The following is a 13,295-nucleotide window of genomic DNA, read 5'->3' as shown; positions in this document are numbered from 1 at the left end:
TAGTCCCAGAGCCTTCAGACAGCATTCAAATGTCCTGTAGTCTCCAGAGAGAGATGCCGTATGTTTTGGGTTGTCATGGAAATCAACTCTAAAAGAACAAGCAGACACCTCTTGGAAAATGCTGCTTTCACTTCCTTTAGCATCACAAAAGCCTCAAGGCTATTTTTAGTTTTGGAAAAAAAATGCTTGAAATTTGTATTTGTTTTACAGAACTTGTAGCCCACCCCAGTTCTGAAGGACTCTGGGTAGCTTTCTACATCAAAACAAACAAACAATTGATAATAAAAACTTAAAATCTGTGTTCAAAGTCTGACTCAAAGTGTGAGCAAGAATATCTTGCATGTAGTGTTGTGTAGATGGAAGACGCTCCCAACAGGTCGTGCCCAGAGAGACTTGGGTTTTTATCATATCGAGTGGGAGACAAGCATTATAGAATGCTTGTTTTGATTTTGTTACAATTTAAAGTAAGTAAATGTTTTATAGCAAAGGGAAGAAACTTAAGGGTTACCCGGTATTAACCAGAACTCAAAATATACTGTGGTCAATAAAATTGCCAAATTCTTTAAACCGTTCCCAAACAAATGAGAAGATTGCTAGCTTTTTGCCATTCACAGTAATGTTTTTTTTTTTTCTGCAGATAGTTCAACTTCAAATCTTTTTTTTTTTACCTAGCCAAGAAGTGTAATTGTACAGTTATTTGATGAAGACAATATATAGTTCCCTGAACTGTTCGTAATCATCCCTTTTCACACTTTCTGTTTGGGAGATTTTCAGTTCACTTGTTGAGTTTTTGGAGGGCTCATATTCACTGATTTTATGTTGTCATGGAAATTCAGATTCAGTTTTCCCATCAGGCCACGTTTCAACCACCCTTTCTAGCAAGTGCTGTTGAGTGTTGCATGACCAGGAAAAAACACAGAACCAAATGCAAGCGAAGTTGTGTTTCTTTCCAGATGCTGTAAGCCTGGCTTATCAACGAGTCCAAAAGGTAGACTGCACATCTCCTAGACCAGTGCTTATCCTGGGACCATTACCTGATGCTGTGAAAGATATGTTGGTTAAAGAATCACCAGGAAAATTTTGTAGGTGTCCTCTTGGTAAGTCCATTGCACTGGACGGCTGTCCTAGAAAAGTAAAACATAACATCCATTTATGGAAGGAGGTCCCTAAAAAATATTTGAAAAATATTTTCTCAAGCATGCCCATGTTTAATGTTTATTTATGTGACTTGGATGCCAGCTGCTTTCTCCGTTCCTCGTTGGATGTCACACTATCCAAACCTTCAAACTAGGAGAGGAGAAACAGTACCACAACCATCCCTACCAAGTGGTCCTTCTTAAAATGTTGACTGTTTGGTCACCTCTTGAAGCGCTTTCTGATATTTCTAAAAAAAAAAGGATTCTTTAGCATGGAATGTTTTCTCCATTTACGTTTGTGTCTCCTCTCTTGCTGGCTCTGGCAATTCTTAACTTCTATCCATCTGACACCCCACCTCCTCCAATACTCAGGTTTTTGAAACCTAGACTGTCCATCCAGCAAGAGGAAGTGCTACCCTTCTGAAGTGGTTGACAGGATGTACTAATCTGAATGATTGTGCGCATAAAAGAAAAAGAACCTAACACATCAGGGCTTCGCCCATCTCATTTTTTTACTCTTAATTTGTATTTTCAGAGAGACTTAAGTAGGGGAATACTTTAAAAGGGAGTCTCTTTCCACTTTCGTGGCTCAGCTTCCTGCTATCTTATTCCCATTTAATTCTGCTGCATATATCAAGCTGATCATGTTTTTAAAAAAATGGAAAATCTGTTCACTTTCTCCAGCTTTTGCCCCTTGATTTAATCTACTGAAGCAGATGTTCTGTATTATTGGTGCATATTACAGTTTCCTGTCCTTTATATGCTTAAAAAAACCCAATTACAACTAATTCTCAGTTTAATTCCTTTCGAGAGGATGTCTTCCAAAAGTATAACTCCATCACGGAAGTGTTTAACAAGGTGTATTTTTAAAACACTTCCAGTATATCATATGCTTTGCCATTCTTTGGAGCTGTCTGGTTAACTGCTGCTACAATGGACTCTGCCTCCCACAAGCAACGGATCCAACATTGAATAGATTAAGATAATAACAGGTATCTTTCTCATTCTCACTCACTCACTCAAATACACACACATGCACACAGACATTTTCTCCCTTTAGCAATGCAGTATTTCTGCCTTCTTTGCCATGTTATACATTTAACTCTGATCATTCTTTTGCTCTGCAAAGTGTGCAGAGGATGGAGTTATTCCTTGAAGGCCCCAAAGAGCCTTTCAAGATCCATACCACCCAGAGTTGCACAGGGACACCTGGGTCAGAAAAATGTTTCTGCTAAATGAATGTATTTTGGCTAAAACTGAATAAACAGTTGTTTGTTTTCTTCTTTTCAAACAGAGGTGATGAAAGCTTCTCAACAAGCCATTGAGCGGGGTGTGAAAGACTGCCTATTCATAGATTATAAACGTAGGAGTGGACATTTTGATGTGACAACTGTTGCCTCAATAAAAGAGATAACCGAGAAGGTGCTTTTCTTTCCTGCCAGCCTTATCCTCTTGATAGAAAAAGGCACGCAATTGTAGTTTTCCAGCTGTAGCTAAGCAGGTTTAACCCCACAGGCTTCTTGAATAGGAGACTGGAAAACTGTCCCAAACACTTTTGAAATAGGATAGGATAGAAAGCTTAAAGAAATCAAACAAAAGCAGCTGCTTCTCAGCTGTATCGAAATGCCAGGGTTTAAAAATGGTACAGACACATTGTGGCAAGCTTCATCTGGTTTTAATCATGGTTTCTTGAACAAGCTAGAATCAACCCGTCTTGCAAATGAGCCAAGGAACAATGGTATATTTGGCCAGTTCTTGGCTTCATCTCCTTCCTTTTTTTAGAAGCTGTTGGCTTCATCTGTAAAGATGGTTACAGACTTGGGCAAGGTACAAAGCAAACCAGGAGGGAAACCACAGCCCATGCATCTTTCTTCTCTAATTATGCTAACCACGGTAGCGCCAATTACGCCAACAGTGAACTGTGGCTTCAGATTGTGAAAACAAGCCATAGATTGGGTCATTGACCTTGCTTGCGCAACATGCTGAATCAGAAACAGCCCTAACCAAATGATACCTGAGCTGCCCAATATGTTCATTTCTGTTATTAGAGCATCATAGAGGCTCAGAAGACAAGCTCATGAGTTCTACATTGATCAAAACTCACATTTTTAAAACATTTGTAATAACTAGGCATTGTACACAGAACAAAATAAGAGACGTAAACCTTTTCCCGTAGGGGTGGCTGCATCAGTTCAGATGTGTTCCAATCACAACTTAAGTTAGTGGTGAAAATAATCTGTCTCTCTGTATCAAGGACCCTCCATTATCTTCCTGTCCTCTTATCACAATATGCAATTTTCTGTTGGCTCAGCCTCAGGGTTAGAAGTGAGGACAAGTTCTGTTGTAAAGCCAGATCCCTCCCTTTTGTTGTTTTAGGCATTACTGTAGACCAGTGTTGTCCAAACTTGGCCACTTTAAGATGAGTGGACTTCAACTCCCAGAATTCCCCAGCCAGCCATGCTGGCTGGGGAATTCTGGGAGTTGAAGTCCACTCATCTTAAAGTGGCCAGGTTTGGACAACACTGCTGTAGACAGATGCATAAATAGGTAGACATTGCTGTTGGAGAGCCAGTTTTGTGTAGTGGCTAAGGGGCTGGGCTGGGAACAGGAGACACTGAGTTCTAGTCCTCCTTAAGCATGAAAGCCCGTTGGGTGACTTGGGGTCTTTCACCCTCTCTCAGCCCAGCTCACTTCACAGGGTGGTGGTTGTGGGGAGAACAGGAGGTGGGAGCATTAGGGACATAGGGCCCCTTGACTTGACCAGAAATAAGGATGGGATGAAAATCTAATAATAAATTTAAAAAATAAAGTGCATATTGCTGCTCCATCCCATCTACTTTATTCCTAAGAAATATGACAATAATACCAGATCAAAGTTATGAACATCAGACTGCAGGAACAGTAATTTTTATTATTGTAACCACAGCTAATACAAATATTGACATTCATATTAAATTGATACTAATGAGTGAAACAAAGAGCCCCAACTAATAATGTTACATATATAATTGCAGTAAATGAAGGGAAGGAGGGAATGAACGTAATAAAAATGCAGAATTTCCAAAACAGATCCATAAGTGATAGGAAGAGTCAGGAGTTCTGGGATCCAGGAGTAGGAAGGCAAAGAGGGGAGAGGAAGGTACTGAGGTTCAAGGAAAGATAATTAAGATAATGAGAAGCAGCAGTCCCAGCGAGAGAGAGAGAGAGAGAGAGAGAGTTGTGGGTTTGCTTGACAGCAATAAGCAATATCCCTTTGTGTCAGGCCTCTGCTGCAATATAGGACTATAATACTGATTGACCTTGCAGAATTCTTTGCAAGGACTGTTGAACAAAACTGCAATGCTTTGAATAACCAACAAGAGGTATGCCTTGTTCCTTTGTTAGGACTGTCACTGTCTCTTGGACATCGCACCTCATGCCATTGAGCGACTGCACAGCATTCACATCTACCCAATAGTCATCTTTGTTCGCTACAAAAATGCCAAGCAAATCAAGTAAGTGTGAAGTATGGGGTCATGTCGTTTGGGAATACCTTTCTCCTTCTCCCCATCAATCCTCAGTTTTAAAAAAAGATTAAGACTCTCATTTGCATTCGTGTGCCGTGTGGGGGATTGTTCCTAGTCATTCTTTCTAGCAATCTGATCTCGGAGCAAAGTGAATAAACCCAAGCACTCCGTTTGTTGTATATAACATATAAATAAGACACATGCCTAATCAGTTACAGTCCTTTGCCAGATCGAGAGACCCTTCAGGTGCCCGTTAGGACATGTAATTCTTGACATGAACCCAGATTAAGATAAAACATTGCCCATAGGCAAACATAGGGAAAGGTTTCCCTAGAGTTGACCTTGACTCTGGCTTACTACATGGGCATATCCATGTGGTTTTCTTGGTCACAACATGTGAGTGGCTTGCCATTGCCTTTGGGGATGTATTTTTGCACATTTCCAGCCTAGACTACAGCCATGGGAGTTCTTGGTAGTCTCCCATACAAGGATAAAGCAGAATAGTTTCAAAAGGAGGAAGGAGAAATGAAATCAAAAGCTCCATAAATGAGATGATTTTAGCGTTTACAAGAGGTAAGGAACAAAAATGAGATTGGACATGTGACATGGTAGTAAAATAGAACACTTCCGCTGGCAACCATTTCCACTTCTCAGTCCTTAAGAAAGACCTCCAAGCTGATCCATGGTCATCCTCTCTGCCATTAACCTCAAAACACTTAGAAGCAACAAGCCAGTCAGTTCTTCCTTCCAGCTGACCATTAGGGGAGGACGATGATCACTCCTCCTCAGTGTTCTGTCTCCCCTGTCCACTTCTTGATTTCATGTTGTGTGCATCTATGGGGAGAAACTGGCTTGAGCCCAGGAACTGCAAGTTAGGATGAATTAAGTTCCAGCAAACTGGCCCTTTGCATGGTCTGCAGAGCTGGAGAAGCTAGCAAAACCCTGGTGGAGCTTGCAGAAGCAAGCTAGATATGGAGGCAAAGATTTAAATGTATGTTTTCTAGTAATGCTTGTAAAAAAGAATAGAGGGGGTTAGCAGTTGGGGACTGTAGACATAACGGATTGATTATGAACCAGTCGTGGATACCTGCTGATGACAGCAAATTGCTTTGGGCATTGCGACTGTTGAAAGTCCTTGCTGTTCCTTCCACAGGCACTAGACTGTGCTCTCCTCACATCTTTATATTTGCTCATCAAGTAGCTTTTGCTGTAAATCTGCTCAGCTCCCTATGGTCTTTCATGGGTCCCCCAAAGAAATAAGCATTGAATAAGATATAGATTTATATGTACATATTTGTGTGTTTCAGAGAGCAAAAAGATCCTGTCTTCTTGAAAGACAAGGTGACGCAAAAACATTCCAAAGAACAATTTGAGACTGCTCAGAAGATAGAACAGGAATATAGCAAGTATTTCACAGGTTGGTAATTAAGAAAATAAACACTATGGAATAAACCAGGATTTTGTGTTGCCCCTGGGGCAAAAAGGGAAGTAGGTAGCTGTCCCTCACTTCATCTGCTGCATTTGAATAAATTACAATTAAATCAGCAGGAGAGAACAACCAGTTCCTTCCTGTCCCATGTAGCGGTTTGGGGTATCCAATTGCCACTGGCCCCATCTCCATCATTCCCAGAGTTTGTTCTATCACCTGTGTCTCTGTGGGTAAACAACAATTTAGGAAAAAATCTTCTTATATAAGGAAATGAGAAACATTCGAGAAAATTCTTGTAGCAGACATTTCAGTTAACTTTGTCCAGCTTGAAGCCAAGTTCACGGCCTCCAAGAAAATGGCCAGACAGAGCTTCTGAGTGGGGGAGATTTCGCCAGACCTCTGGTGAAAAACATAATATCACCAGAAGTCCAAATCCCACCACTCTTGTCAATGCTGCTAAGTAGCTACTGTGGTTGACAAAGTTCTAGAGAAGATTCATAATCTATTACTGGATACTAAACATCATCAGAATCAATGGGATTGCCTGGAATTAATAAGAATACAAAGATACACCAGATATTAATACATCTTGAAAATATGACTCTATTTGCTGTGGAGTTTTCAAATAGCTAAAGTGTTATTCTACCTTTAACTCAGAGATGAGAGTAAAGGTTGGAATTTAAGAGCGCATCTCTTGAAGAAATGAAATACTCATATCAATAGCAATATATTTTACATTTCAGTCTTGGGATAAATGTATTTGTGTATGGTAAGTAAGGATGTATTTTAGATGTGCCAATAGTGTAGAAGGCTGTTTAACTAGTAAGCCTTTCCACAGCTCAGAACTTTCTCAGTAAACACTTTTGCTGTATATGCCTTTTTCTACAAGTGATGAAACAATAAGTTAACCCTGATCAGGTTTTATACCTGGAATTTGCAGGTGTGTTGTTCTTATTTCTTCAGAAGAGTAGTGTGCCAGAATTAATTTAATTTCTTTTAAATTAAACCCTCCCATTGTAAGTGGTAACAGCAGAGCAGACTACAATTGAAAGAAAAGTAAATAGCTTTCATGCACATTCTGTATATGCACTAGCTATGTGTACATTTTCTTTAAAATGGATCTTTGGAAACAGGTTGTCTAAAATGTTTCCTTAATTCTTCCTTGGTTTGTGTTTCTTTGTTGAATAAACATCTGTTAAAAATGATATCACATACAGTTGCTTCATTAAGGAAAGTGCTGAAATCTTTTACATATTTTCTCCATATCAGTAAATAATATCAGTTTTGTTGCTGCCACCATCATCTCTGTTTATTGCTCCTTGTCTCCCTTGCTCAGCCTGAGGGTTTGCTGTTCTGTAACCACATCCTTCTAACCATATTTAAATTTAATGTCTAAATTTTATCACTCGATGCCACTGAAAATAGCTCCCAGAAAGCTTGGTGAGAAAACAGTTGTCTTAGGAAGTCTTCATTGTGGAACTTGATTATTTTTTGCTTGTGCTATTTATTTATTTATTTATTTATTTGAATTTGGCCACGTCCATAGCCCTCTGCATCTCCTCCCTTTTCCCTTTTTATCTGCCTGCTTTTCCCTCATGTCCCGTTTTGATCTCTGGGAGGGCTAATTAAGCCGTTCAGATAATTTTAAAAACAAGTGTCTAGCCCATGAGGTCACCAAGGTATGCTTAGGAAATGTTTTATTAAAAACTCAGGATCCAGAGTGGCTGTCATGTGAGGATGCTGGTGCTCAGAACGCGATGCTGTGTTAAACACACACAATGTTATTATGAAATGGCCAAAGACAAGCCATTTTTTCATCTCTTGAGTGGCACGTGTCTCAAGCAGCATGAACCTGTGAAAATGGAGGAAAAAAATCACTCAGACCTGGAGGAGAAGGAAGGGTGGGATACAACTGAACTTGAGTAAATGGCATAGAGTATCTACTACTTTTTAAAACTCAATGTGGTTTCTTGGAACTATTTCATTTATGCAGTTCTTCTTGTTTGCAAATGAACACAGATGGCTTCTCTCCTTATTTTCTTAGGTGTTGTCCAAGGAGGACCTCTTTCAATCATTTGCACTCAAATCATGACAACAGTGGATCAAGAACAGAGCAAAGTCTTGTGGATTCCTGCTGGCCCTCAATAGATCTATGCTGTGAAAATACTGTAACTGCAACAGATTGTACATAAACAGCTGATTGGGGGTGTCCATTTATAGTTGCCTATATGGTAGGTACAAAAGCGTCATGAGCAACATTATCTGTGAAGCGTGTTTGGAAGACACTAATTCATTGCTGGCAGCAGAATTCTTACATATTTGTCTCAGTACAGATGAGCAAATCCAGGATTTCTTTTTTTCAGAAGAAGACTTTGTGATGCTGCAAGAAAAAGAAAAAAAGAAACCCTTTAGATTACGTTTACAAAACCTTTGCCCTGCTCCCCAAGAATTTTGGGTTTGTGTTTACTTGAATTTTTTTTTTAAAAAAAACAAGCAATCGTTTTTGGGTTCTCCTCTGCTAACCCCCCCAGCTACCCCCACAAGAATGGTGTGAGAACTTTTTCATGAAGTGTGGGTCTGTCCTTCAGGAGCAGCCATTTTATGTCAGGATTACATGCATGGATTTTGATGAATGGGCTTCCCCACAGGTACTTCACGGGGAAGAAACCCTTCTCCATGGGCCAGGCCACTGTGTGTATGTCAAACGTTCTTTGTCCAAAGTTACTGGTTTCTTTTATGCATGAATTTTGATATTTAAACATCATGATGTACCCAATGTGCTCCTTGTCTCTTAATCATTGGGGGTTTGGGGCGCTGTATTAAACAGTAAATCAGAAGGGGTAATAAGTTAGGCCTAGACTGTTTATGTTACCATGTGTAGATAGTTTACGCAACAGGATGCTGACATTGTTCTTTGGAGTGAAATAGCCATAGGGATTTTTATTTAATTAGAAGCACAGTTCAGTTTTAGGGATCTGACAGCTTCTAGCGTGGTCTATAACTGTTAGTTTTACCACTGTCGGAAAAAAAATGTGTATGCTTTTGTTTTTTAATTTGTTAGAATTTGTATTTCCTGCCTGTATCAACTTCTACTGTATATTGCTTTTTCCCTTTCCTTTCTTTTTTCGCTTCAAACTTTCTTTTCCAACCATAATTTTATTATATTTTCCTTCATAAAATAATTGCATGTTTTACCTTGATTGCTAAAGTTTTGTTTAGAGTTGCATTTGTGGCTATTGTTCCTAACATTTCATTAGATAGATAGATTTTCATTCTGTTGGGTTTGCCAGTTTTGAATTTTTCCTTTTTTTATTTGCATTAATTAAAAAAAAAAGGGATTCTTCTTGCACAATGGCTCAAAAACAACATTTGATTGGAAATTATACCTTCTGTTTTACAGATGCTATTTTATAGTTCTGAATACCGGAGAGAAAGGAAAAATGTAGAAAGGTTATAACACATGGAGAGTGGAAATATTGTTTATAAGTTGAGGGACAGCAGTTCTATTTTTTTTAAAGAGGGAGGCCTGAGGTGGATTAGTGGTACGACTGAAAGAAGCCAATACTGTTCCAGCAGTAATTTTTCTGTACTAAAAATGTCACTTTATATCAAAACAAAAATAAAAGAAACTAAGTATTGTGTTAAATAAAGGTCAATTTCTATAATTGGAAGGGTATGGAAGTTTGTTGCTTGGTTATAGTTGAGTCTATTTTATTTATTTATTTATTTAAACAGTTTATGTAGCTGCACATCTCACAATAAAGTGACACAATGCAGGCGGCAAACACGGCTGTCAACCAAAATCAAAACACAATATATATCATAAGCAGAAAACCATTTGTTTTGTTATTTGTTTGTTCGTTTATTATAAACATGTATAGGCTGTCCCAATCTTTTACAACTTTAGGCACTTCACCAATAAATAAATAAATAAATAAATAAATAAATAAATAAAAAAAATAAAACCAGTAGAAAATATAAAGGCATTCAAAGGTATTTTTCAGTTTATTACTCTAAGCCACTGGCTATTATAAACTTAAAATGATTGTGTATAAGAAGCTTTAAATTCATACTGAGGTGGACAAATGTTCAAGTATGTAACAGTTGTTTTTCATCTCAAAAAAATTTTTGTTCTACAGAAGTGAACGCCAAGTAAGTTTTATTTAAAGTCTGAGCCCAGGGCTGGTCTGAATAATATTCAGTGCCCTTCCCGCTGGGTCATTTTTTGCACGTTATAAAATGTCCTGCTCGAGGGATACAAGCAAAGTATTTTGCCACAGAGCACAGTTGGCTCCAAACGTATATCATCTATGGCAAGAGAAATATACTTTGAGGAAAGCAATCGCTCATCAGCGGAAAAAGCCAGAAAATAAAACTTTGAACAGGATGTAACGAATTAAAAAACGTTCACGCTTTGTTTGAATGGCTAAGGTTACGAAGACGACTATTGACTGCAAGAATGAACCAAATCAGTCCAAGACCAAGTGAAGACTGTCTGCTCCCTTGACATTACGATCAGCTGTGGGAAACTCATAGTTTTGGGCCTATAGTCCAAAACCATGATGGAATTTATGCTTAACAAGATTGAGGGGAGAAGATAGTGGTTAAAGTGGATAGACAGACTACAGAGATTACTTGGAAGAGCTGTAGATCGTCATGAATGGCAGGTCAAGATGACAAGTATTTGACCAGCATTGGGTTTGAGCCCAACTCAGTTGCACATACTTAATATTGGAATCAATCATTTGAAAAAAAAAATACTGTTACTTACCAAAAAAGAAAAAGTTACAAAATACCAAGGCTCATATGACCCTGTTTTTATCTGGATATTACACTACATAAAAATAAGAGAATGGGAAGGTGGGAGAGTGTACTTGGCGGAATACTTCTAGTGTAGTGTGATTTCAGAAATATATATGCGATTTTTTTTTAAAAAAAAATCTGCGCTCAGTCGTTGCCGACTCTGCAGTGACTGCTTGGACGAGTCCTTGCAGTTTTCAAGGCAATTGTTTCGGGAGTGGTTTGCCAGTGCCTCCTTCCTAGAGCAGAGCCCAGCTGGTGAGCGCAGGAGGCGGGGTTTCCATTGCTTCGCGCCCTTTTCGGGCACACGTTTTTCGCACTTACCGGCAACTGCTCCCGACTCCTTTTTTGCAAGGCGCCGCCAGCATTTTTCCTCCCACCGGAGTGAGAGTCCCCATTTATCTACTCACATGAGTTTTCGAACTGTTGGGTTGACAGGAACTGGGGAGGGAACAGGAGCTCACCCTGCTAACGCGAAGGCTGGACTCGGACCGCTGAAGCGTCGACCATTTCTGGCCGGCAACTTTCAGCATCATTAAGCCGCTGCGCCACCATGTCCCCCATATATGCGATTAGGTAGAAAGAAAATAGAAACTTCTTTGTACAAGGCTGTGCATAGGGTGAAATGAAACCTGTGTTTTGTTTGTACCTCACTGCAAAAATTTGACCTTGGAACCTGACAGAAACAATGCAGAGTTCAAGAACCTAATCTAGATTGGCTATGTCTTAGGAGGCACCATCTGAAAACAAAGTTGGTAGATGTGTGTTTTCCTTCATGCTTACTTGGCTCAAGCAGGAAAAATATTTTCCTAAGTTTTGGGGAATCTTAGAACAACAAAGTCAGGGTACAACAAAGAACCAGATAAGTCAGACTGCATTCCATCTCTATTACTGGTAAGTGTGATGCAAGATGGCTCGGTTGTCTTTATGGTCTAAATTTTTTATGTAACCCCTGTGTGCTACTGCTGAGAACCTGCAAAAGAAGCAGGGCTGCTTGCCTGGAATTGTTCTTCAGAAGTGTGGTCTGATCTTTGCTGGAGAATCCTGAATTCTGGTACCACGTGTGTTTTTTGTGACAGCATGCTGGGCAGAACTGGGAAACCAGGCATGAACACTGCAAGCGATTGTGCTATGTAGGGAAGAGTTGAGAGAAATCCACCCACTCATCTGTCATCCAAATCATTTGGGAAGGTTTTTGCCTCTGCAGGCACATGCCCATGAGGGACTGAAGAAACTCACAAAGAAATACAGCTTACAAAGCAGGCGTTCTCTGCTGTTCTCTTCTAGGAACCGCAATCTGAGTGAGAGCCGTATTGCTTTGGCCCATTAGGAGGCAGGCTTTTCAGTATCCTGTACAAGCGTATTACTGCCTAGACCAGCTCTTGAACAAAAGTTAATGCACAAATGCCAGGTTTGCTTCCAAAGATTCCACTTATTAATGTTTCCCTTTATGAAGACAACATTTGCAGATAGATAGATAGATAGATAGATAGATAGATAGATAGATAGATAGATAGATAGATAGATAGATAGATAGTGTTTTTCATCTAGTCATCCCAGACAACATACAAATATAACAAAAATCTTAAGTTTAGGCTTAGCATATTGGGGCTAGAAAAATCCAGACTACCACTAGATGGCAGCAAAGAGATACAGAAAACTCTTCGTCGCCATTTACTTGGAGGGACCAAGCCTGGAATGGCTTGGATTGGGGTGGGTCCTTGGCTAACAACCAGTAGAATTCACTTAATGGCAATCGGGAGTGCCAGGATTGCAGTTGCTAAGTGATGCAGTCACGTAACATCTTGCTTTACAACTTCGTCACTTAGCTGTGGAAATTTTGGTCTCAATTGTGGTTGTAAGTCGATGACTACCTGTAATGCATTTGGAGGAACCCGAAAGTCAAGCATGAACAATGCAGATAAGAGAATGGGATTTGGAAGATTGAAGGGAGAAAGGCAGTGGGGGGACTTTACAGATAAAGAAAATGAGCATGGTTGAAAGAAGGGTGGGTTAAATAGAAAAGAGAATAAAACAGAGGATCAGCCAAAGAAGAAGGGATCAGTATAGACAAAGGGAAGCAAGTGAGAAATTGCTTCCCACCTGGAGAACCACTTGATGAAAGAATTCTCAGGGACAGAAATCAAGAAAAGGCAGTTCTCCTGTAGCTTGTTTATGGATGGAAAATGAAGCTACTTTGGTCCAGAGAATCTTTGCTTCTAGGCTGTTTTTTTACTACTTATATACTCTAGTAGGAATTCAATCATCATTCAGTGGCAGAATTCCAAGTTAAGATAGTGGGGTTAATGGTTTAAAAGGCATTAGTCTGGGAGTAAACAGGCTGCCAATTTTTCTTTCTCATGGCCTTAGACAAGAAGATAAGATTCAACAGGATGATCAATGGGGCTCATATTTTCCAATGAC

At 39.5% G+C, this 13,295-nt stretch overlaps 1 protein-coding gene across 2 annotated transcripts in view; it reads left to right on the top strand.

Annotated features, from left to right (window-relative positions):
• Positions 1–9,736, top strand: part of DLG5 (discs large MAGUK scaffold protein 5) — a 111,759-nt gene extending 102,023 nt beyond the window's left edge. For both annotated transcript variants that reach the window (XM_007435682.4, XM_088129001.1), the window contains exons 29-33: positions 954–1,097; positions 2,431–2,558; positions 4,521–4,630; positions 5,950–6,059; positions 8,116–9,736. In XM_007435682.4, coding sequence (XP_007435744.2) covers positions 954–1,097; positions 2,431–2,558; positions 4,521–4,630; positions 5,950–6,059; positions 8,116–8,219 — 596 coding nt within the window. In that variant the 3' untranslated portion in view covers positions 8,220–9,736. The remainder of the gene's footprint in view (positions 1–953; positions 1,098–2,430; positions 2,559–4,520; positions 4,631–5,949; positions 6,060–8,115) is intronic.
• The last annotated feature ends 3,559 nt before the right edge of the window (positions 9,737–13,295 follow it).

Source organism: Python bivittatus, unplaced genomic scaffold, assembly GCF_059951505.1.
Source record: "Python bivittatus isolate LINGU-HERP-01145 unplaced genomic scaffold, Pbiv_v1 ctg000050_np1212, whole genome shotgun sequence".
Lineage (NCBI taxonomy): Eukaryota > Metazoa > Chordata > Lepidosauria > Squamata > Pythonidae > Python > Python bivittatus.
The sequence above is the reverse complement of the archived record's forward strand: the minus strand, read 5'-3'. Positions and strand labels throughout refer to the sequence as shown.